The sequence below is a fragment of the Ixodes scapularis genome, unplaced genomic scaffold, assembly GCF_016920785.2.
Source record: "Ixodes scapularis isolate PalLabHiFi unplaced genomic scaffold, ASM1692078v2 PGA_scaffold2__306_contigs__length_199485367, whole genome shotgun sequence".
NCBI lineage: Eukaryota > Metazoa > Arthropoda > Arachnida > Ixodida > Ixodidae > Ixodes > Ixodes scapularis.
Genome location: NW_024609857.1, coordinates 102,840,258 through 102,866,762, shown reverse-complemented (window position 1 = coordinate 102,866,762; position 26,505 = coordinate 102,840,258). Strand labels below are relative to the sequence as shown.

Genomic DNA, 26,505 nt, shown 5'->3' with positions numbered 1-26,505 from the left:
TGCCGAGACCGGCCCTTGAGTCACCGGGCCGGTGGTGGCTTTCGAGGAGGGCTCCAAACACAAAAAGAGGGTCTTCCGGAGGCCGCGAGACCATCTGGGACCGCCAACCTTCGCAAGGAGAAATTCCGGCGTGCATGTGCGTACCTGTGTATGTGTGTGTCTGTCGGCGTTGGGTTTCAGCAAGGGCGTCGACTCCTTGCATCAGCCACCGACGTGGGGCAAGAACGTGGAGGGATTGCATCATCTGCCCCTCGCTGAAAGAACACCCGGAATTCGCATCAGCTAGCCGCCCCCGCACTTCGGACACCTCGTGAACACTCGAACACCGGGGAAGGCTCCTCTCTCTCTCTGCGGGCCTTCTCTCCCTCGGAGGGTTATATAAAACGGGCTCAGAGAGCCCGAGGTCGCCGACTGCCGATTAACCAGTCGACCATGCTACTTGTATATTTACTGTACATAAAGGTTCTACTTGAGTAGCCCCACTCCAGGCCTGTTTCCTCGGGGCCATGCCAGCAGCGAGCCACAGCCCCGACTCTTGGTTCCGCACCTGAGATCGTCACCTCCCAAATGCAACAACGAGCATCGGTCATTGCGATGGGATTGTAGTTGTGGGCGTAAAACCGGGTCCCATTACGCGAAAAAGCGGCGGCGTTGTCCCCGAAAGTTGGTCATAAAAATACGTCATCAAGCACGCGCCTCAGAAATGAAACACAAAGAAAAGTGCAGCAACGCAGATGCCTGGTCACGGAAGCCGGCGAGTGCGCTCAAGGTCAAAGCGGGCGCGTCAGAAATAAAACAAAAAGAAAAGCGCAGCAACACAGATGCTTTGTCACGGAAGCTGTCGCGAGGCCGGCGGGATTCGTCGCGCCTGCGCACTGGGGAAGTGTGATGTCACCGCCGGAGTGCCGTGTGCGATAGGCAGACGTGGCGCGCTTCTTGTAGGATTGTGCTTACGTGTAGGAAGGCGAAAGCATTCGTACACGTAAGCAGTCTTATGTGTCTCTGCCGAATTGTAGAGCGCAGCTCTTAGGCACTCGTTTCCGGCTTGATGGGCATCGTCGTCGCCGTCGGCGTAACCGCGCGTTGCATTATGGGACGTTCCCATAATGACGTCACACGTGACGCCACGTGTGACGTCATGAAGGTCACGAGAAAGGTCCCGAGTGACGTCCACTCACAACGTCACCCTCGTGACGTCATACGGCGCCTAAATTTAGCGGGAATATTTTCCCGCTTAATTTGGCGGGAAAATTAACAGTACCATTTCCCCGCAAAATTTAGCGGAAAATTTTTCCCACTATATTTTGCGGAAAGACCGCCCCGCTAAATATAGGAAACAAATTGCCCCGCTAAATTTAGCAAAAAATTCTCTGCTAAACTGAGCGAAGTTTTCACACTGTATTTAGCGTAAAAATTTCCCCGCTAAATTTAGCGAAAAATTTTCTCCGCTAAATTTAACGGAAACATTTCCCCGCTAAATTTAGTAAACACGTTTCCCCGCTAAATTTAGCGGAAAAATTACCCGCTGAAATTAGCAAAAAAAATTACCTCCTCAATTCAGCGGAATAATTTTCCCGCTAAACTTAGCGTAAAAATTACCCCGCGAAATTTTGCGGAAATATTTCCCCATACAATTTAGCGATGAAATTCCTCGCTAATTATAGCGGGAAAAGTTTCCCGCTAAACTCAGCGAAATAAGTTTCGCGCCAAATTTAGCGAAAAAACTCCCGCTAAATCTAGCGGAAAAAAATTCTCCGCCAAATTTAGCAGAACAATTTCGCCGCTAAATTTAGCGAAAAAAGTTCCCCGCCAAATTTAGAGGGAAAATTTCCCAGCTAAGTTTTGGGGGAAAAAATTCCCCGCTACTTATAGCAAAAAAATTTTCCCGCTAGCGGAAAAATTCCCCGCTAAATTGATAAAAACAAATCCCCGCTAAATATAGCAGAAGATTTTCCCGCTAAATTTAGCGGGAAATTTAGCGAAATTTTCACACTAAATGGGAGAGGAGCAGAGGAGGAGGAGGAAGAGAATACCCTCCCCTCCATACTCTCCCCTCCTCCTCCTCCTCAGGAGCTGCGCTCTAATTCGGCATTACAGATAATTGTAAACGTCTTTAATTTTTTTTTTTTCTAAATGTTCTTGGAGGAACGTCTTTAATTTTTTTTTTTTTTTCTAAATGTTCTTGGAGGTGTTTCAAAGAATGTCGGTGTTTCGACATTCTTTGAAACACCGATTGCGTGACGGATCCGATTTGAGGAAGCAAATGGCGGCGCACAGCAGACGACTGAGCAGGATGACGCAATTTTGTTCCAGCGAAAAGTACTTGATCATTCGTAGTGCCAGTCGTTACTTAAAAAAAAAAAAAAAAAAAATCAAAAAACGTCTTTTTTTTTTTTTTATTTACCTGAAAAAGTCGCCGAGCTGCGAAAGCTCGAAGTGTCGTTGGCGGCCGGAAAAAAAGTTGTGCTACCTCTCCTGCTTCCTCCACGACTCATCTGATCGAGTACCAGAGGAAGCAAGTTAGGTAGCGTAAACCTCTTGGTTCAACCTTCGAGATACCGCCGTGCCGCGTGCTCTGAACCAATTTTGAACGCGCTCGTAAAAAAATGTAATCTATTACAATTACAAAAATACTATTCGTTCGAAAGTATTCAATTATATAACTCGATTACTTGGCAGGAAAAGTAATTAACCCTTGCTTAATAAAGTAACCATTACTTTTACGATTACACTTCAATTTATCAGGACAGATTTTTCTGCCGGTTTGAAAACGGGCCTTTCGTACTGCCCATTCTTGATTTAGAATTAGTGAATTACAAGCTACTCATCTATTCAATGCACCGGTCTTGGTCATTTCTTTCTAAACCATTCTCCTGTCGGAGACGCTGTTCAATTATTCTTTAGTAAAAAAACTTGTAGAAAGGAACGGCGCCTTTAGGAAGGGGATGGGGGAACAATAGTGACGGATACAGGCAACTTCAGTACTTCCAAAAGAGGTCGGACTACTCTTGCGAATACTTCCTAACAAAAGTAATCAAATGATTACATCAATTGATGTAATCAGTTGCTGTAATTGACGTATTGGATGGCTTATTACATCAATTATTTGATTACGAATAATCGATTACAAGTAATTTAATTACTTTAAACAAGTATCGTACCAAGTCTGCTCAGAACACTGAAAAAGGTCCGCTCCAACTGCGAATTCCCGAAACACATACCTATAACCTAGCAAACATCTGTTTTCAGGTGTTTTTTACTTTAAGCTTGAACTGCAGAAGGCCCAACTCCACGCGTACGTTCCACCCGGAATTAAAATTAAACGTGCTTCTCGGCGTTAGGATACTTTTCCATATAACAGGCCGCACAACTTTGTTAAAGTAGTTTAAATAATTCCACAGGCTTCTCTTTCGTCCCTTGGGAACTTAGTATACTCTACACATAGTTCAAACGTATCCTACGCTTCGATATGCAAATGCAATTATTGCTTTGTTAGTCGCGAGGAGTTTGTATTTGTAGCGCCGAGATATTAACTTACCTCTAAGTTGCACCAGGTTTCTCTTTTGGATTTTTTTAATTGAGTTGATTGGCTCGAGAGGGGTGTGTCAAGTATATTACTCGAATCAAGCGTGGCTAGGAAAGATTAGCCGAAGGAGAGAATATGAAGCCAGGCGTGTTCACTTCAAAGGAAGAAAGCGATGAATTTGCATTTAGAACAGAAAAGAAACGAGACATTTTGTGAATGATTTACTTCAGAAAATGTATGTACGCGAATACGTTTATGAATATACTCAAAGTACGGAGCCATTCACGTAACTTAAGAAGTTAAAACTTATTTCGCTGTCTTTACTGTTAAACATTTTGTATTTGCAGAAATATGGAGATTTTGGTTTGGTTTGTTTTGCTTTACTTGCCATGAAAGAGTTGCCTTCGCGTTTTCGTGTTTAGGCACTCTTTTTTTTTTAAATTTGAGGACCTTTTTACAGAGTTTATTTATGTTAGTAGTGATGGCGCAATCCAAATGCGTGTTTTAGATAATTCGTAGTCACAAAAAGAAACAGATCAACTCATGTTTTGTTTTGTTTTTTCTGAACTGACATAGACGCGAACAATAATGTATAGGGTTGGAGGATGAGACACGAGCAAACGGAAGCTTTTTTTGTGTGCAGACTTTGTTCCACTTATTACATCTCCACCCCTTTCGTTATTTGATTTCCGAAAGAAAAGTTGGTCGCAATGAAGAACTTCAACAAACTGGTTGCTGAGGTATTTTTGCGTGTTTCATGCGGTTCCTTCTTTTATTTATATTTAAAACCTCATGTACTCGCTCGATCGGGTGAGTTCGCTTCGTCCCATCGTTGTATTGCCCTTATCCCCGTACATTTTCAGACATAGATAACGAGAAAAAAAAAAAAAAAGCGCACTTTCGTACATCGGCACCGTGTAATCTGCTGATGCGGTACTATTTTCTTCGGGATTTCTCTTTTCTCTCATACGAAAACGTAAAACCCGAGCGGAGTCAGCGCTCTCTGCCATTTCTTTTAAAGCAATGCCTAGCTCCAACTTTTTGTTTTGTTGCTTGTGTTTATGCGGCGCAATACCAAATTAAAAATCGCCCGGCTTACACATTTCGTCAAATACATCAAAGTTGATGATAATAATCCCTGGAGAAGAGGAACCAGGGAGACAAAGGACAAACACAAATCTCCAAACACAGCTAGGTGACTGGTGCGCGACTGAAACAATGCTCCTGTTCCTGGTATCGAACCAGGAACATCTCCATTTCCAGTGGAGCGCTCTACTAACTGAGCTAACCAGGAGTTAGACGTCAGTAAAGCAAAGGTGAACGTCCTGGGTTTTAAGCTTATGATGATAATGCAATTAATGCAAAGGTGCAAGCGAGCTGGACAAGAATGATGATAATAATCCCTGAAGAATGGGAACAAGGGGGACAAAGGACAAACACAAATCTCCGAACACAGCTATAGGTAACCAGCGCGCGACTGAAAAAATCCGCCTGGTCCTGGTATCGAACCAGGGACCTCTCCATGGGAAGGGGAGGGGGGGGGGGGGGGGGGGGGATGGTTCGCGCGCTGCCTCAATCCCACCCCTCCCCCCGCGCGCAGCGTACCGCCATTGGTCGCGTACGCTATGACGTTAAGCCAACAGCTGCGCTCCGCTGCTCACACTCTGTCCATTAGCCTCGCTGGGGCGCGACCAACCCCAGCATGAGCCAGCAAGCGAGGTCCGTTCAGGGTTAAGCCATCGCTATAAAAGGAGTTGAGGTAGCAGCCTCTCATCACGGCGTACGAGGGACATCTAAAGGCCAAGATGACGACGCAGTTTCGCCTTTCGACACGGCGTACACGAGGAAGATTCGAAGACGAAATGACGATAAAGCGGCGAGCTAAACATCCATGCCGCGTGCCGTATGCACCCTTTTAATCTTCGTGTCGTCACCTGTCAGGTGAACGGTCTTGCTCCCTCGGAGCTGAGCTGAGCAGAGGGGGGTGGCAAGAGCGGCAAAAGCAACGTCGACGTGCGCCAAGGGGGCGATGCAGGGAGGGGTTCTCTCGTCTTTGCTCATTAGTGGTCGGGCCCGCGTATACTGCCGGGGCAGGAAGACTCGTGCCGCATCACTCGGCGCCGGATTGCGATGTTGTCTTTGTATCCGAGTCCCTCGGGTAAACGGAGCGGACGATCGAACCCCCCCCCCGTTCGGACGTGGTGCCGCACAAAGGAAGGTAAGCGCGCCTCTGCTGTTGTTGTCTCGGCGCTCTGTGTGTAAGCGAAGTGGGATCCGACGGGCCGGCGGTCGTCAGGCGCCGGAGTGCCCTGGCCTTCGTTCGGCGGCTTATGGGCCGCGAGTTGAAGGGCCCGACCCACGGTAATGGCGCCGCCTGCTGCTCTTCTCGCCTGCTGGGCGCCGCCGTGAGAGCCTGCTCTTACTTGTTAGTGCTCGGTCTGCACATCGGGAACGTTGAGGCGAACAACGGCTGTTGCACTGAGGTCCCTTTCAACCGCTTTCGGTATTTCTTTCTTAAAAGTTCGAAAACATCAACAACAGCAACAAAGGAGTATTTGTGTACATTTAAATCCGTTCTAACTAGGATTGCACGCGAATGCTGGTTTGAATAGAAAAGTGCAGCGTCTTTCCTACATTGAACAAAGAGAGCCGGTGCACTCCGAAAGTTTTTTTTATAAGTAACACCGCGCCATTTGATTTGAACCATTATTCGTAAAGTTCTATACTTTCTTTCCAGCTTAAGTCCAGACGCAACCGACGCTACGAGGAAATGGGACCGATCAAGCAGTGTCGAAAAGAGCGAGTCACTAGGCCTTTTCTGTTTGATTGGGTCAGCGATGATAGAACACGTCCAGAAACATGACGAACACCATGATGGTGCTCTTTTTACGCTCCCTGACTGGTCCCATGAGTGGAAGCGTCGGCTGCGTTTGCACAAGAGGGAGCGTACCCTCAAATAAAAAATGCATGCATTTTTTTTTTTAATTTTTATGCGATACCTGTTTTACATATGTCTTGAAATTTTTGTTTTAAATACATCGGCACATTATTGGTAGATTAAAGAGTACGAATGTTTATCAACAATTTTCTTCATATTTTCTAAAAAATGGGGAATTTGGTCAAAATTGGCTATTTTGCCACTTCTGCATTCGAAGACGATTTGCAAGGTCCACTTAATAATAATATTATAAAAATTCCCCTTCATGCCTTCTAGATTTAATAGGGAACCGAATGATATAAAAAAGTATAGATAAAAGTCGAGCTGTTCCATAACTACAGGGAATGTTCAGATAAATGGGGTCGTAGGGGCGTCGTGCCTACTTTTTTTTTTTAAAGTATAGATAAAAGTCGAGCTGTTCCATAACTACAGGGAGTGTTCAGATAAATAGGGTCGTAGGGGCGTCGTGCCTACTTTTTTTTTCTTTTCAATTGAAGCTCTATATGAGGTAGCAAAACATGCCTATAAAACAAAACGTACCCTACTTTAGCAAAAAAAAAAAAAAGTGTTCCTTGTTTTCGTAAAAAAAGAATTCCGTCTAAGAGGTGGAACTTCAATTTTTCCAATTGCACTTAGATGCAACTTTGAGGGCCACGGGAATAAAAAAAATGTTCTGCATAGTAAATATCTTTACGTATAAAAAAAGACGCCAACTGGACTACTTGAAGTTGTTAGGTCTAGTTTATTTAAGTTTATATAAGAAGTAACATAAAATGACAAACTTGGCCGACTTTTTTTAACATAGATTAGAATTAAGTATTGAGGATAAAACTTTCTGTGCAGAGTATTGCAAGGTTGGTTCACTTATAATAAAAACAAATAGCCCTCAACTATTGTATTTCTTTTTTGCGTTGCTCTTGGGAGTGTTTGTAACATCGAAAAAGTCGAAATGAAGCAAATTTTGTGCGGCAATTAAAAAAAAAGTATTATCATCCTTCATTTTCTTCAAATTTTTTATGAACCTTTGAGAACGGATAATTCAGAATCCAAACATGCTGCGTTATATTGTTTTAAATTAGAAAAGAGACGTCCAAACACCATGAAGCAATATACACACAAAAAAACCTTTTTAATGATGTCGCTGATATTGCCTATGAAATCTGAATTCTGCGGCGCATTCGGTCCTTATGGAGTGTTGTGCCTGGTTGACTGCACTGCGCTGCGCAACTCTCCCAGGGTAGTATATAAATGTGGGTAGCCTGTTTGCAAAATGATTCGGTTAATTTATCAAAACATCACTACACTATACGTTTGTAATTACGATGGATTGTGGGGGACCTATCTCACCTTAGTTAGCGTGTCAATTGACAACGCGTCACGGCGCCCCTCTCGAGTGTCACGTGACACTCAAACGGCATTAGCTTGACTTGTATGTCTCGTCTATGATCCATCCTAAGGTAAAACGGAGCACATGAACAGGAGACGTTAGGAATCTTATGCCTAAACTGATGGCGGGCGTGGCGAGGGCAAAGCAAAAGCAGGTTGAGTCTGAAAAAAAAAGAGAGAAGGAAAATAAATATGCAATCTCTTTCCTGTTTTTTTTTTTTTTTTCTTTTGCATGGTTTTTGCGAGCAAGGTTATGAGCGTCATGACGCAAAATTAAAACACGACCTAAAAATATTTATTTAGGTGGGCCAGGCACGCTGCCAAACTTGAGAACTACTGGCCTTTCGAAGCGAAATGACGAGAACATACCTGGAAAAACTTGTTGCAAGTCGAACGCGCGATGGCCTCCAGCCAAATGGCAACCAAATTCTTACCTATGTAGGAAACCATGGTCGCAATCACGACGGTTGCACAATTCACAAAGCAGCGGGGCCGCTGTTATGAGAACCCCCATTTTTATTCAACATCAACAAGCGCGAACGAATAAATTAAGCCCGATCAAGCAAAATAGTTTACGTGGGACGCCATGCCTGTAGGCCAGTCCCGCTAAGAAAGCAAGCACCCGCACAGTGTTTCCGAAGGAGGGTATTGCCGACAGTTGTTTGTTGCAAACTAGGTCGTTTGCGAAGACCTTCCTCCAAAAACAACTCGGTGAACGCAAAACGACTCGCACACCGCAAACTCCAGCAGCCATGCTTAGTTATCGTTTGAAACCAAAGCGGAAAAGGCAATATCGGCACATTTTTGAATGCATAAATGACTCTTTCTAGAATATTTATCTCTTAAACACAAAACAATATTGTGGACACGAATACAACTACGGCAGCAGATGTCCAATAGCCAACTAGCACAAACAAACCTGTCAGCAAACTATTACGGCAAGGAGAAACAAATATACAACGGACATTTCACACGTATATCGTCTGTCCAATCAGAGACCCTAGAAATAGTGCTTAGCTAGCTAATCACCTTCCGTTACGGGCGGGGCCTGGAGCAGGGCAACATTCGCCAATAATGATGCTGACGGCGTTAAATATTGCTAAAATTACTTTATTTTCGAAAAAAAAAATATCACATACAAAAAAAAAATATCTGTCCCACCTAAACCCTTTATTCTTTTTTTTTCATCTCAGTTTCTTTTCTTTTTTTTTTTTTTTTAAGGTGAAACGAAGTTAAGTATTCAGCAATTTTTCTGTTGTGCGCACCCCGTTATCCTTCTTGTAGGCGACTTGTATTTGTTATTCGAATGCGTCATTACTGTGATACTGCGGCTGCGTATTCGCCAAAATTAAATGTTGCGTGTATATTTTGCAGACATGTACACGTTCCCCGAAAAAGCAACTAAACCGTTAATCGTTACTCGCTCCAAAAGTAACGAAGTACGCTGCTCGTTACCGTTTCTCAAAAAGAACGCGTTCTCAAGAATTACGAGTTACTTTTCTCGTTAATTTCACGACCAAATACACAAGTCCGTTAATTTCATGGTTGATTGTTGTTCTTGTTTGTTTTTTTTCCAGTATAGTCATTGCACCTAAGCAGTAGTAGCATGCATCTAGAAGTTTTTATTAGTTATCTTTCCCCGCTTTATTGACACTACATCTCCGGCAACGCTGAAGGGTCGTTCTACTGACGCGATCGAGGGAACGGCAATGTTGTGCTTCAAGAAGAGCTGGCGAATCTGGAGTTTCCCTCTCTTTTATTCTCTCTGCTTATAAAGTTCTAAGCTGACAATGGGATCTGTGCCTTCCCATGTTGGCAACCTCAGGGTTTACATGCGGTCTGTGCACGATTCTAGAAGGTTCAACCAACGAACCTTATTGTGTTCGCTGGGTGAAGGTCATTTCCAGCCGTAGGGTTCGACTGACGCGTTCAGCGATAAACATTTCTATACTGTCATACTGTTTAGTTGTTTTTCAGGTTGCCCATCTGACTTCGTCGCAATAGACGCATACTCGGGTTAGGATTAAAACGAGGTTGTTTATGACGATAATGCAATCAATGCAAAGGTACAAGCGAGCTGCCTGTTCAAACGTTTTAAGGCGAAAGCCTTACTTGTCTCATTGGGCGAAAAAGCGGCGTCGTTGTGCCCGAAAGATGGCCATAAAAGTGCGTCATCAAGCACGCTCCGCTCAATCGTATGCTCAAGGACGACATCGTCTTTGGTGTCGCCCTTGAGGTCGTCCTAGACGTCGTGCTCTTGAACCTTTCATAATGTTAATGTTGGTTCAGGTTTTCTGAAGGCTCTATTCCGACACCACGGTATATCCGCTATATTCCGGTCACCCGCTGATACTAGAAGCTCCGCCTTCAGCGCGCGGTCTCTGCCTATGCTTACAGAAGTGTGAACGCGCAAGCACGCGCAACCAAAGCACTACGGAAGCCAGTGAGATCGCGCTGAAGGCGGAGCTTTTAGTCTCTGCTCAAAGGGCGACGAGCAGCCAGAAAAGTGGAATGCTTTCCCTCAAATCCTCGTTTCCCTTCCAGAAAGATGGAGACTCTCCTCCTTTCTGCCGGGAGTAGCTCAGAGAATCGCCCCAGTGGGGAGAGGAGGAGAGAAGTGTTTGACAGGGAAGGGAGAGGGGGAACTTGGAGCAGGTTTTCTGCCGGGCAGAAGACGACCGTGTAGGTCGGTATTTAAGGGTGAACGGAGCTACATGTAGATGTAAATGGTTGAGCGCGCTGGTTTCTAATTTACGATAACGAAAGAGGAACATGGAAGACAGACAGCACAGGCAGCACAAAAAAAAAAATAAATAAAAAGAAGTTATATCATGCGTTGTAATTCCCGAAAGCAAATTAATAATTGTGTCGTGTGCCTGTTCAGATAACGGGAGATTAGACAGCCCCTATGCGTGTGGTGTCTCTGCTGTAGATGAAAAATTTAGCCAGTGCAGTACCACTGCGCGTCTGGGGTATTTACTATTTACCGTGCATCACACGGTAGTTATCTCACGAACACACACCGGTACAATGCTCATGCAGATCGAGATGGGCAGAAGCGAGGAGGAAACCCAGGGTCCTTGTTTTCTCTGCAACGCGAGCTCTCGTCCCTACGTTGCGTTTGCACTCTCGACCACCGATCCTCCCCCCCTCCCCCCCCCTCCCCCCTCCCCCCCCCCCCCCCCCCCCGCAAAATGAAACATCGCCATGTTCTCTTCGTGCAGCATCGGCGGTCATTGACACATATTGAATGTGTGGCCGATGCGGTTACCATCCTTCCCTCTGCTTGAGTGGTGTCTGTGTGACGTGCCTCGTATCTCCGGCGGCTGACGTGCTAATGGCGATGCCCCGACTCGTTGCAGCGTGACGGTGCCAGGCCACCAGAGCTCTCTGGGCAGCAGCCGGCCCCACGAGGCCCTAGGCGCCTGGCAGGCATTCGGCGTGGAGTTCGTGCTCAGCTTCCTGCTTGCCTCCACCGTGTTCGCCAGCCGAGATCCCAGCAGGAGCCACCTGGGAGGGGACGCCGTCGTCATCGGCTTCGCCTACCTCGCCTGCACGCTGGCCGGGGTGAGCGCATTAATGCTCCGGTCGCTGTATGGGCCGTTCCTTTCGCGCACTCACTCTCGGAGCACTAGGTCAAAAAAAGAAGAAAAAAGATTGGGGTGTCGGTAGGTTTATGCAGCCTGAACTTAGACTGCCTCGACGCACGACTTGTCTCAGCTGTAGATGAAAAGAACAATTTAGCCAGTGCGGTACAACCGCTAGCCTGGGGTCTTTAACGTACACCGCGCAGTAGTGATACACGACCTCACGCTGGTACTAGAGCACTCGTCCGTTGTCAGCTTTAAGCTGTTCCCGGTGGACATCTCAGTAAACGCAGGCAAAGAAAAGCAACCACGACAGAACAAAGCGCTTTAAGCACTCATAGGAAGGCAAAGGCTAGAACTATATATCCTCAGATCTGCTTGACTTGTGTTTTGCGTCGTACTTTTCATTGCTCGCCTCCCCTGACACACACGCACACGCACAAGCACAACCACATGCACACGCACACGCACACACACACGCACACACGCACGCGCACGCACGCACGCACACACACACACACAGAGACACACAGACAGACAGATAGAGAGAGATAGAGAGAGAGATAGAGGGAGAGATATACACAGACAGAGAGATACAGAGAGACAGAGACAGAGAGAGAGAGAGAGAAAGAGAGATCACGGATTCACACGGCATACAACTGTTTCATCCAGATACGGCATATAATAACAAATAAAATAATAGGCGATGATTTAAATACCTTTACACTTTGCTGCCCAGGCCCGTACCCCGCACATGTTTTTGTTTTTGCCCAGCGTTCTCCAGAAAAGAATAGACCGATTTCACCAAGCGTTCGGCGCATGCGTGACGCCGCCATAACTTTAGTTCACAGAAGACTAACGGCCGTGCACGAGAGGGCAGGTGCTGTCTCGTGCTCCACTCGCGCAGAGCTCCAGCGGGGTTGTCGCACGTGCAGAAAGACTAAAGTTCCCTCGATGCATTGCGGCAGCGGTGGCGTAGTCAAACTGGATGGTGAGATCAGTCCATTCGCAGAACCAATATACTCTTCCTGTCCCCCTACCCCCCTTTTTTATTTCTGAACTTGTTCGGCGAATTCATTGCGTGGCATGGTGACTTCTCCTTTCTTCGTCCACCTCACGTGTACAATGCCTTCCAACAAGCAGCGCTCGTTGAAATTTCATATAAAGTAAAAGGCACCCAATTTCTTACTCGAATAAAGGACGCTAAAGGAACCTACAAGTTCATTAAGGATGAAACAAATGTGTACGTTAGCTTAGCGTACATATGACATCTAAGCGGCAGCTGTACACGTCGTCTCCGCGGTGCGCGGTTTCCCGCAGACGTTGACGGACTACCACAAGACAGCCAAAAAGACCATCCCGGATTCCCCCCCTTTTTTTTTTCGTTCGTTCGCCGACTGCTCTCTCCTTTGTTTCGCCTCTCCCTGTGTATCGTTCGCGAATGCGTACTCAGTGTCTCGTAATAATTCCTCGTCTTGCGTCGTCCCCGTCGCGCGAACGCAGTTGCCGGCGACGGGAGCTTCCATGAACCCGGCCAGGTCTCTGGGACCTGCCTTTGTCATGAACAAGTGGATCGACCACTGGGTGAGTCTCCTAATTAAATTCCCCGCACCGACTTTTTTTTCCCATTTTTCTTTTTCTCTCGTGCCATTTTCTTCTTTTTCTCGCGTCCTCCCTTTTGTACGTCTTTCTTCATGCACACGTAAAAGGAAGAAGGGATGAGAGAAGGGATGCGGAGCTAGACCGTGAAGCGGCAAGATGCCACGGCGTGCCCGTTTTCTTCTAAAGAATATTGATCATCGCGTTCTTTTTTTTTTTTTTTTACTCTTTCTTTACAAGTTTTTTTATCTGTCTGTCCGCCCCTCCAGTCTCCTCATCACCGAAAAAAAAAAAAACATTTTTAATGCCTTAGCCGACAGAGAGAAAGAGAGAGCGAGGGAAAAAGATGCAGGCAGGTAAAGATTGGGCGAACAATCTGTCGGCGTTTATTACGGCTCGAGGGCGGAGCGGCTTTTTGGGGGCTTTTATGCGCCGGAGAAGAGCTGCCACGCTTTAGCTCCTCCTCCCTTTATTGTTCCTTCTCGTTTTTATTATCTTTTTTTTTCTCTTTTTCCTTAGCAGAATAGAAAGCCAAAACTGCAGTGTCTCGAAGATCAATTTATACCTTTTTTTTTTTTCTTTCTTTTAACGTTGTATTTTTTTTTTTTTAATTTTATTTGGAGCCACATCTTGCGCCCGAGGATATATGCGTACGGCGCTCCGTTTTCGTTTGATTTTCTGAGGAGGACGGTGTTGGGGGTGCTTGGAAATTATTGAAGCGAGGGGCACGAGCTCCGTATTCATTACCGCATCTTGGAAGCGCCTGTTAGGGCGAAAACGTATGCTAAACGCTCGAACGCTTTTGGAAACTTATTTTGCTCCATCAAGTATACTCAGCTTGCGGCGATGCAGGCGAAAGCAGGTGGTTCCGTAAGGAAGGCTAAATGGGTTACAGAAATTGTCCGGGTTATAGCGACCTTTGGTGTTTTGTGGTATTTTGCGTACCTCGCGAAAATTATAGTGAAAGTGAAAATTATAGTGGCGGACGATAGTATATGCTTTGTTATGGCTTACTGAGATGTTCCTATTTTGTAGCTGCCATTAAGAAAGTTTTCTAAGCGTCTGTTACCTTTAATATGTTGATTTCGCCTTTGATCTCAGCACCGTAGTTCCTGCGTTTTATTGTGCGTGTATTGATCATTATAAGTTTACTCAACCACGACACATACATCATTATAGAGTTCAGAGTGAGGGAGCATCCTTTACGGATTTTATAAATGTTCGCACCTCAGATTATTCGTTGTCGAGCTATCAAAAAATATAGGCACGCGATATCAACAAGGCTTTCAGTATTACGTAATTACGATTTTATCCCGAGCCGATAAAATACTAATAAAAAGCAGGATAAAATAGAAGCAACAAAATTTAAGAACAAAAAAAAAATAGCGAGGCAGAAGCTTTAGGAAAATCACTTACATATGTTCCTCAAATAAACTATAAAAAAAACATTTCTGATCCGGGAAACAGTCGATTCCTTTTGGACTTTAATTCAAAAAGCTATATTTATTTTTGCATCTGAACATTCGATGTAGGTGTTCTCCTTCCTTATCAAGGAGCCCAACGCACACACAGCCCAACGCACACACATTGGAGCATGACGCAGCGAAAAGCCCGATACATCTTCGCAGTAAAAAGCTCACTTCGGTGATATGTAGTCACTTTCCGATTCGCCCGCCAGGGCCGTAGCTTCCGCCGTACTGGCATGTTATGCGATCGCGGCTTCCTGGTCTACCCAGTCTTTCATGCTTCATACACATAGGCTAAGCGGTGCCACCAGAGTAATACTCACGTTTAAACAATGCAGCCGCCAGTCCCAGGATACCCAATGTTTCTTATTTCAGTCGCTAGATAGCGCCAAACCAAGCCGCATTGCAGGTTGCCCACGCGTGACTATTTGTACCGAAGTGACTTACGAAAACACACTCCCCTCTTACGCAGCCAGCAGAAATGCTATCTACTTAGTACACCCTTATTGGTTCCAAAACGCTGTGGAATTTTCGTCCGGTGTGTTACTCGGTTTAATACGAAACCACCTATGCGGACTCTATGGTGCGCGCTCGCAACTTTACCGTTCATTCGGTCCATTTGCTCTAAAATGACACCTTATTGGCTCCGACGTCACGGGTGGCGTATTTTCTTATATACGCTCATCAAACAGTTCCACGAACTAATTGTGCAAGCCTCCGCAACAGCTTGTTATACCAGAACGAAATTCATCGTCCCGAACAAAAATTGAAATTGCAACAGGATATAGGCCGTCATGCGAATTATGATTTTTCCGCGCTTGGTGTGTGCGGTTGTGTTTCTTATATGTATGGGCGCTGCTATTGATACTTTGTATTACATTCTTCGCGCAAAGACGGGCGGGACGAGCGTTTTTGCTTCCTCATGATCATCATCTTGATGACGTTTTGAGTATCTGCGAATGCCGTCAATAACAGCGAGCCCATTATTGTTTCTTATTTATACTCCGATACGCGGAATGTGTAAGTGTTTCATTGTATGCTGCATTCTTTTTATTAAAAAAACTTTTTGCATTTTTCCTCATACAATGATTGCCTAGCAGGTCATATTGAAATACGTTATACGTATTGTAAAAAAAATAACAGCCACTTTTGTTTTCCAACGTGATTTCCGACGTTTCTTAATAAAAAAAAAAGATATAAAACTGACATTCACTAAGAGGGATATTTAAACAATCTACAGTGCAGTTTAATTTTTTTTTTTCCTTTCAAATTTGGGCCTTAACCCGAACCGTTGACGCGGCGACCTGTTCCCTGGCGTTCGAATTTTCAGCTGGTTTCCATCGGAGAGGGCATCAAAAATTCGAAGCTCGAGTGACTCCGTGCGTCACCATAGGCGCATAAAAAAAAATAAAAACACACAACAACAACAGCAACAACAACATGTTAACAGTTTTCCTACCATTTTGTTTTTCTTCTTTTTGCATAGTTATTGTCTTCGTTGTTCGCTGCCTACCGGACCGCCTGACTCTGCCTGACAGCAATAGCATTCCAATGGCAAAATCGCGCGTCAGTCTTGCGAAAAATGCCTCTGTTTCTCTGATGGTATTTTAGTACCCCTGTCCTTGCTCTCTTCTCTATTTCTTCATTTTTTTAGCGAGCGTTTTATTTGTTATTTTTTTATATATTTTGCTTTTTTATATACAAACGTAAATCGCGGTTGGCCGGCCGCGGGTAGGATTGGAATTCTAAAAGCGTCGCATCTATTGTGTTGTTGGCGACTTTCGAAAATTCCGAACGACACGTCGCGAGAAAGTTGAAAGATTTCGATGCCCTGCGGCTGTTTTCTTTTATAGCGTTGCGTCTATGTTTTGCCCTATATGGCAATATGATGAAGTTGCTGCGCAACAAGACGGCATATTTTTTTTATATATATATATGGCGTAAAGAGTGGCAATTTGTTCAATTTCAGGTGGTACGTGTTGTGCCGCGTTGGGATTTGCTGTGAAACAATCGCATCAATTTAGCGAAAGTAATACGGGGGGAGGGGGGGGAGTGATCAATAAGGTTTGCCCCCTAGGCTGCAGCGTTTTTATTCAATGATGGAGTTGAAAGATGTTGCATTCAAATGAAAGTTTGGAATCTCATTTTTCCCAGGAGAACATAACTTCCTCAATATAGTACCCACCGGCGGCGATGCACTTCCGCTATTGGTGCACTTCTGTCCGCGTGCCATTGTAGATGATTGAGGGCGGCTGGAAGAGCTGCAGTTCCAAGATGTTTTGCCTCATTCAGCTTACAGCCCGGACCTCACGCCATCAGAGGTTTGGCTGTTCTCCAAGATGGAGAAACATCTGAAGAGTACATTGTTTGCGTCCGACGACGAGGTTACCAATGCAGTGTGCCGTTGGTGTCGTTAACGCTCTAGAAAAAAGCGTATCACCTTACACCCTTTTGTCCCTTATAATACACCTCAAAACTCCATTTCAACGTACAACACCCTATAGTCGAACAGACGGCCCCAAATTTTCCGAGGGGCTTAATAGTAATGCGAGATAACTTTTTAAATAGCTAAAGTACGTATCAAAGACCACATAAAGAAAACACTGAGTTTTTGCAGTAGGGCCAAGGAAGCCCCCATTATTATTTTTTTTGTGTAGTCAGTAACACGCACGTTAGCTATTTTAATAAGTTGTACCACACGGCTATCAAGCCCTTTGTAAAAGCTTTGGGCCGTCTGTTGGACTATAGGGTGCTGTACGCCGAATTGAAGTTTTGGGGGTGTATTATATAGACAAAGGGTGTAACAATACACCCTTTTACAGCCTTTTTTTAGAGTGAACGGTACACTACAAGTAAAAAGAAAGGGGAAAAAAGGTAGCAAGAGCGTGTTTTCCTCCCTTCCACTGAAGCACCCTCAAGCGGGCACGAGGAAAAAGGAAGAACGAGGCGTTTTTCTCCTTCTCCAGACAGACGGGAAGAAAGTTCCGCCCTCCCGCCTCATCTTCTTTCAGTTTCGCTTTTCGAGCACGTCGCGCGCGTTGTTTAATAAACCTCGTTGAACTGATTAAGTTTCAACGGCAGCGAAGGTCGCCTGTAATTCTGCCCTCCAGTCTCAACTCGCAAAACATCTCGGTTGCATTGACGTTTTTAGCCCTAACTTTGTCGAACGAGCAAACGAAGCCGTTAGAAACAGCGAAGTTCCGGAGCTGTGCCCGCAGCCCTAGGTACACTGGACCAAGTTGGCTGTCTCCAGATTGCGGGACGATGTGACGACGTTGACGACATTACGGAAACCGCATTCAAGACAAGCAGTTTTTTTCTGCCGGGTGCCTGCGTGTCTTCTACGCTGCGTTAGGTTGCTTCCCGATGCCGAGTAGCAACGAACAATCAACGTGTTTTTTTTTCCGCGTTTTACTAACATTGCAAATGCAGTGTTGTGCGTTGTGAAGGAAGACTGGAATTGTCGCCGATTTGACTGCGTGTTCACGTACCAGTGGTGTAACAATAAAATGAGAGGACGTAAACTGTCGCAGGTTGACATTCTGCTTCACATCAAAAAGTTTAACGGGATACTTTAAGGAAATTTGAACTATAGCTGTCGACCTCAGAACTATAGGCTGAATATGATCCACAATATCCCTAAATGACAATCACACCTTTGTACTTTGAGCCTGATGGCTGTAGTTTTCATTATAAACGGCCCACTCTGGCAAGAGTTCAGAGAGCAGCCAGCTGAGAGCACGTGACATCCGCCGCAATCGTGACGTATATTGTCTCGGGACGAGCAAAGCTGCGGCGAGGCTGACGTCGAGAGGATGTCCTAGCCGTTCCAGCAGCCGAAGCAGGCCAGCGGTCGCGCCACCACAACTAAAAATTGGTTTGCTCTGTATGTTTATACAGCCTTGATGGAGATGCGCCTCAACGGGTAGTCGGTCTCTTAGCTGTAGATCAGAGATTTAGCCCGTGCAGTACAACCGCTAACCTGGAGTTTGTAACGTGCATCACGCAGTAGTGATCACACGAACGCGTGCCGGTGCGAAACTCATCCAGATCGAAACGGGCGGAAGCGGCGGGGATCGAGCCCAGGAGGTTCCCAGCGCAAGCTTTCGCTCCACGCTCCGAGCTGAGACGCGTTAGCCCACTCGAGCCACTTCCTCCCCCCCCCCCCCCCGCTCCCCCCCTCCCCCCCCCCCCCCCCCCCCCCCCCCCCACCGCAACTGATCCCTAGGCTGCTTTTGTACACATTTTGAGTGGCAGGTTAATCGCCTATAATCTCGTAGAGCGACAGTAGCGACACCTGGGACACACAAGAGAATGTCGGGGAGAGGAGAGTTTCTCCTTCCCCTCTTCTCTCGTGGTGGCCGGAGGCCAGACAGTTATTGCGACTACCTGTCAAGGTTCCTAGACGGGCATTACAAACGAGGCGTTAGCGACATCCACCAGGTGCTCTTTGCTAATCGTTTAATTCGTTTTAAAATTCCTTTGCATGAGTTTTTTTTTTTTTTTTCAGCAAGAGATTGGTGTGTCTGATGTGGCACTGCTCCCTTGAACACGAATAGATCAAGAACTAAGTGCCGACATTTTGTTGTAGTATTTGTTTATGACCACTTGGCCGTTTTTGCCGTCCCGCAATGCCCACCGCAACCCTATACGATACCGGAGCTCTGCAATCAAGGCCATCGGAGCGCAGGCGCAGTAGTGGCTTCTTCGTTTCGGAGGGTTTAACGGAGGGGGAAACGCGATCTACGAAAACTTCATAATGTGACTGTCGTCTGCGATGCCCCGTTGTCTCCTCCCCGAGAGCGGATACTCCATAGGAGAAGGAATGAACAGGCTTGAAATAAGACAGAAGGTACGTAGGAGGGCAGTCACAAAGAAACCGCAATTCCTTTTTTTTTTTTAATTTAGGTGGTAATATAGATATAACGAAAGGCCCTTTATTACTTTTCAACATAGTCACCTCCTCGCTCGACGCATGTGCGCCAACGCTTCACCAATTCATGGATGCCCCGGGAAAAAAAGTATTGTGGCTGACTCCAGAGTCAGGTGTGCACCGCCGCTTTCAGGTCACCATCTGTACCCAACTTCTTTTTTCCGAGATCCCCTTTAAGGGGTCCGAATAGGTAAATAATAAATATCAATGGGCGCGAGGTCTGGCAAGTATGGCGGGTGCGGGGTACGCTCGAACCACCGTCCTTTCTTTTTTTCCGCTGTCGTACGTGCCGTGTGAGGGCGCGCATTGTCGTGCTGCAGCAACACCCCTGAGCTGAGCAGTCCGCAACTCTTTGACCTGATTGCAGGCGTCAAGTGGTTCTCAAGCAGGTTGCAGTATAATGCACTGTTCATTATGAGCCTCTTGTACACGTAATGCTCATCTATTTGGCCTTTATGATCCCAAACGACCATGAGCATTAACTTGCCCACCATTGGCACTGTCTTGAACTTGTTCCGCATTGGTGTCGTTGTGTGTCGCCAATGTTTGCTCGCTTTGTCTCTGGCTCGGCGTAGTGTACCCAGCATTCATCACCAGTGACAACGCGTCTAAGAAAAGCTTCTCCCTCGGTTTCGTAGCGTCACAGTAGCATAATACAAGCATCCACACGCCGCTCTTTAAGGTCCGGCGTACGTTGTTTTGGTACCCACCTGGCGGATACTTCGTAGTACTGCAGGATATCATGAATGATATTGCGCGTCGAGCCGTGACTAATATTTAATTCTTGAGTCACTTCATCGATGGTGACACGCCGCTTCCCGTGTATGAGCCAACGTTCCACAACAGAAACTGCGTCCGGCGTCGTTGAAGTGTGAGCCCGGCCGGAGCGAGGTGCGTCCGTCAAGCTGGACGCCCCTCTTTGACACTTCCAATGCGAAAGAATTAACTGCCCCATGGAGCGAGCCGACGTCATCAGCTTTGGAGCCGCGCCGAACGGCACCTTAAAACCTTCCTCCAAGTGAAGCCAGCTCCCAGCTATGAAACCACGCAAAAAGACTATCCAAACGGCACCTATTTTCTCCGATCCCAAAGGAGCGGAGTAAAGCTGATGAATTTCGGTTTCGGTCCCATTGGCTGCCGCGCGTCGACGAGGCTCCCATTGGCCGCCTATATTTATTGCCGTCACACCTTTGATATTTTTCATCTTATTAATACGTGTATTTGATTGTTTTAAGAAACGATTTTCAGTCAATGGTGTGTGTCTGTGTGTTTTTAATTATTTTCTGGGTACATATAGGTTGACAAGACAACACAAAGTACGCCTAGCAGCTACTCGTTCTGCATTCTTGTTTGTGCTACTTTGACCATAGTTTCATAGCTTTGACCCATCGAACTTTTAGGCATTCCCAATCGTATTTTAAATGCATTTTTGTTACCATCTAGCCTTTGTTAGATGACAACATTATCATGTTTCGTTTTACTTTGAAGTTTGAAACTACTAAGATATGGTTTTATCATCCTGAGATGTCTTAACAACGACGTATTGTGTATATTATGTAATTTTTTTAAATATAATTCTATGAGACATAACAGTGCTGAAGACCAAAGACTGAAATAATAAAGAAACGAACCATTGAACAATAAGGACATCCCATAAAACATGCACTTTTATGATTGTGTTGCACAGAATGTGAATTCAAGGGATAATCAATCAGGTACATCGTGTTCCAGATGATTGCCAAATTTAATGCGTGCGGGACCTCTTCAAAATACAGTTTGTTGTGACGAGCCTAGTCAAATGCGTAATATAAATATTGCCACGTGAAATCTCAGGTACAACCCCACTGAAGAAATAAAGTTGCAAAACATTTTAGTGGAGTTCGCGTGCTTGTATTTTTTTCTTGTCACCTGTGCAGAGACTCCGAGATTTGACATTACTGTATTTTATGTGAATTCTAAAGTGCAGACACGTAGACAATTTCTACATTTTTATGCTTCTACGTAGGACGTCAAAAAATCTATAATAATCCGTTCCCTGGCGCTCCATAAATAGACCGGGGAATCGCGCCGTCGCCTCTTCTAAAAGGTGAGAAATAGGCAATGCACTCAGCAATGCATAAACAATTCATCTGGGAAATCAAATATTTCGGTAGCATAGGTCAACACGAAAATTGCGAAGAAAAAAAAAAAACTTGGCCTAATACATCGTTCGTACCGATGCAAGAAACAAATAGAAAAATGAAACTATACAACCACAAAAGATAAGCGTCGCAATTTTCTTGACATACATCGCATCCCGACACATTCGATTTTTTTCTTCTTCCCGTCTTACCAAACACCGATCTGAGCTTTGGTAGCACGCGCAAGGACTGTGGAAGAAAATCGCACCCAAACGCAAATAAGCGCGCTTCCACGCAAATCCCTTCTTCCGTCTTTTTTTTTTTTTTTTTTTTAGTTTGCATAGAGTTTGCTTTGCCGCCTCAACTCGTGTACGGACTAACGCACCGATGTTTTGACTCGAAATCGAAGGATAACTATCCGTGCAATGCACAAAAACAAATGCAGCTAAAACTTTTGTGTGTTTGTGTGCGTGCGTGGTTATAGTTATTGTCACCATAAAAAACGCAGGGCGCGGTTCGTCCTGAGCCTCTTATTATCGCTCTAGCCAATGAAAGTTCAGTTTTAGCCGATACGAAGGCCGAAGAGCCAATCACGGTGCTGGGCGCGTGAACATACATAACAAACCGGATAGTTGTCAAGACGTCGTCGTATTCGACAGGGAATTAAAAATGTAAATTGAAAAGATAAATATAAAAATGAATACAGATGCCTAGGGTCAGGACAGAGTAACGTTGCGTGCAGCAGGACTACATAGTGCGGTAGGGACATATTTTCATCGTATTTCAATCAAAGATAATAGTCTAGGTTCTCGCGCATGAGAGGAGAAAATGAGCAAAAAAGGGAAACAGTGGTTATAAAAGCACGTGTGGAAGGCTCACTGTTTCGTACACGCACGTAACAAAAAACGAATGAAAGAAGAATCTGTGGTCCAATTCAAACCGCAAATACGGTGCCATTTGGCCAGGGTCAGTATGATGTTCCCTGTTTATTGTTAATTCTTAAAGAGCGTTTTAATCGCTGCAAGTTTTCCTGGATTTTCATTTATTCCTTCAATAATTGTGTTGAATCGGTATATGAGATACGATTCGCGCTGCTCCCGTTCGCGATTTGACTTAAATCCGGTTTCAAGGACCGTTATCGATAGTTTGTCAAACGATTGTTCTGGGAGGCTAAGGTGTTTTGAAAGAGGTTCTTTGGGAGCGATTTTGAATTAGCTTTGTGATGATCAAAGCGTAGACTGAATGCTGTCTTCGTTTGCCCTATATATAGCATTTTGCAGACACTTCACTCTAGTAAATAAACCACATCTGAAAAATTACATGTCAAACTCCCTCAAATATATATTTTAAGTGAAGGCCGACAGTCGTTGCTACCGCCCCCGCGCCGCCGCCGCCGCTGCCGTCCCCGCTCCTCTGGTTCTCCGTTCGTCCGCGAGAGGGCGAGCGGCAGGCTAGAGTTGCGAATTTAGCAGGCTGGATTGCGGATTGGAGGCCTGCCAATGGCACCACCCGCGACCATTGCTTGACACCAGGTGCCACGTGCAGGTCTATATGAAAAAGACCGCAGGGTCATTCCACGCCAAACGATCCAGCCCCTAAATCGACCATCACGGATTTGGTTTTAAAAAATTGTAGGCACTTAAATCGACATAAAAGTAATCTTCCCAATATATTTTTGCAGTAAAATTTTTTCTGCTCCTTTGGCGACGCCTTGATTACCCCGAACAACTGGCTTCAGGGGCTATATACGACATTTTTTTTTCCTGGCAGTTTTCAAAGTAGGCTGTAAAATAACACTGTTTTTAGTAACTAAATAGATCCCTCTAAATACCCAAATAGTTACTTGCATGTAATTTCAACCTTTTCTTGTATTTCTGTGGTACTAAAAATAACCTAAAATGCCGATATTCACCTTTTTTTCCTCGTAAAAGGGCAAAATTATCAGTCATAAATTTCACTTGTATTGATAGCACTTAGATTGAAGTTCACACTAAAAATATTTTTCGTATAATATTTGTTGCGGTGTTTCGACGAAAAAATCGCCAATCTTGAAAATAGCACAAAAAGAGCAACTTTTACTTAAGAATAACGGTGTGAGGTGGTCGCTCTAAAAATATACTGTCAACGGCAATACGTCATTTAGAACCCAGACATCAAATAAACAATGTTAGAAAAAAGTGTTATTTCTTAAACGCGAAAAAATAATTTTTGAAATCCGGGCCAACTCAGCTTGTCGGCCCCAAGGCGGGCACTCAAGCTGATGACGGGTAGGGAGTCTTCGGAATACTTGCTCTATCGAACCTTCTCAGACGCAATCAATTTGAGGACGTGACGCTGTCGTGACGTTTACTGTTCTTGAAAGAGAAGTGAAGCCATTTCGGTCAATGAGGTTGGCTCGAAGTAATGGAGTCCTCTAGTCCCGCGGATAGGTAGAGCGACATTGAACCGGGATAATATCATCTCTCGATGCACCTGAACATCACTTTCCGGCACCCAGATCGCTCGAATTTGTGTCAGGTTGTCGCGTGCCCAGTTGAAGAGATTTAGTGATGTTAAAATTTGTCCGCTGATTGGTCTTTGTAGGCTTGGCTTCGCTGCCAGTCTTTTCACCGTTCCGCCCACTCCATCGCAGGCACTTTTTCCATACGATGTGGCAAAAAAGTTCCATGTTGCAGTGAGGTTGTAGTCTTCCACGTGATGACAGAGGTTTACAAAGTTCTTTTTGTTTTTGTATTGAGACGCCGCACCGTCCGAGAAGTAATGAACGTGTTCTACGTGAGGCAGTTGGGCTTTCAAGTCATCCAGGAACATTTTCTGGAAAATCGACACCGTTGCAGTGGTATGGTCCAAACAGTCCGATATCATTGCGTATGATATGACGTGGAGCTCGTCACGACGACCTGGTGGACGAAAATAAACGACGACGGGATGAACTGTAGCTTGGGTATTGTCCCAATGATATGATTGTGGAGCGTCCTGAACAAGAAAATTGTAGTTTTCAGCAAAATCTAACAGCACAATTGCTTCTGTTGGCATAAGGCGCATTTTAAATCGCGTAGATGACGCGCCTGAACCTTCCTCACGAAGTGATGCGTCTTTAGTTCTTTCAGCATCTCTATAACCGCTCGGACAATTTTTCTGGCGTGAGAACTATCGTTTCGAGTTTGCACCGTGCTCCACTGACCCATTGACAAACGGTAACGTTGCTCACTAAGTCGGGGTCAAGGGCTGCGGAGTTCATAAGCGACGTGCGTAGTGCCTGGGCATTGCTTACACCTGCCAAGCATGCAGTCTTCATTGTTTAAGTCACACACTGTCATTACAACCAAAAAATCAACTATGTGTTCCAGACCTGATGAGAGAAGAAGTAACATCGGGTTCTGGTGATAAAGGCAAACGCAGACTGAGTGCGTTCCTGAAGCTCCAGCAAGCAGACGGTGCTTCGGCCGTAAAGCAGCGAACTTTGAGAATCCGCATTTCACTCCGTTGTTGCTCTTCTTTCATTCCTCATATGCTTCCTTCAGGTTCATTAAAAGCAATCGTTTTTGGCTCCCACGAACGACGTCTTTTCTGCCTTGAAGGCAGATGGAAACAAGTTCGTCTTCATAAAATTTTCTGACAGAGCTTTTAGTAGATTCGTCTAGTGGTCTGTTCACCCTTTTGGTTGAGCAACTCAAGATGCCCTTCTATTTCTTAATTGACATAACAAGGCGAACCTGTCTTTCAGAGGCACCAAAATACTGCGCGATCCGTTTTCGCGACCGCGAGCTCGGGGCCAGGGTCAAAAGCGAAATCTTTTTTGATCGGTCTTTTTCTTCGCCAAAGCGCTTCTTGACGACTTCCATGAGCCGTCTCTGGTCGTCTGTCCGAAACTCATAACTAGGTGTTGGTGTAAATGACGACGAGACGTTAACGTCCTCAGTGTTGGTCGGGTTACTGACATTCCGGCTTCGACTGTCCAGCGTCGTTTGCATATCCGTATTTGTTTGTCCGTACTTCTGCCCCATGAACAGGGGAATTTCCCCAACTGCTGAAAATTTGAGACTCAACGATGAGGGGAATGCTTCTTCCTGGTCGCTAATTTCAGAGGAGGTCATCTCTTCAGTAAGCGTGCCAGTAATCTGCTTGAACCTCACGTCCATTTGAAAGCAGCGAACTTTGCACCCGGGGAAAACCTTTCTCCAGGAACAAGCTTCAATGACGGTAGAGCTATCGCAAGCTCTAGTGATATAACTGATGTCCCACGCCGGCTCCTGGTGTGTTCAAGGAACGGGTCCATACAGAACTTGGAAGCCAGAAGTATGGTATACTTCTTTACGTAATTATAATAATGATGAGCACATATTGTGTCGAGCGCGTCGTCGTTTTTGTTTGCACGCAAAGCCAAAAGGCGTTGTTCTCTTTCTCTCACAGTTGAAATTATAACGAGAAACTTCCTGTTGACTTTCGTCGTTTTATGGCACCCTTTTGGCCCCAATGAACATGGCACAAGATGGTCTTCTGAAAAAAGATGCATTGTTTGCTCGGTGCACTCAAATAACTGAATTTCACCTGCGTTTCTGGAATTACTGTAACAAGTACGAGGCTAGAAACTCGCTTTTAGACCGTTTAAAAGATATAACTAGTAGAAAATATTGTCTGAAACCCACCTTGAGATTCCCTGGCATGATCCGTGGAAGCAAGATTACCTGCGTTATTAGGTTCCATGGGAAAAGGTTTGTTTACTTTACACCCATTACATGTGAACCCACGCCGCTGGGCGATTAGTAGACGATGTCAAAGCCACTTTTTAGACTCTGCTGTCTGCGTTGCATGCCTATTTAGCGAACCCGTCTGCTTTGCGCACTTGCGTAGCGAACCCGTCTGCTTTGCGCGCTTGCGTAGCGAACCCGTCTGCTTTGCGCGCTTGCTTAGCGAACCCGTCTGCTCTGTTGCCCGGCGGCGTCGCCG

General features: G+C 45.4%; 1 protein-coding gene across 2 annotated transcripts in view; it reads left to right on the top strand.

The window, feature by feature from the left end:
- Nucleotides 1-26,505, top strand: part of LOC8032127 (neurogenic protein big brain) — a 260,949-nt gene that overhangs the window by 171,542 nt on the left and 62,902 nt on the right. For both annotated transcript variants that reach the window (XM_040217793.3, XM_040503615.2), the window contains exons 2-3: nt 11,213-11,417; nt 12,941-13,021. In XM_040217793.3, coding sequence (XP_040073727.1) covers nt 11,213-11,417; nt 12,941-13,021 — 286 coding nt within the window. The remainder of the gene's footprint in view (nt 1-11,212; nt 11,418-12,940; nt 13,022-26,505) is intronic.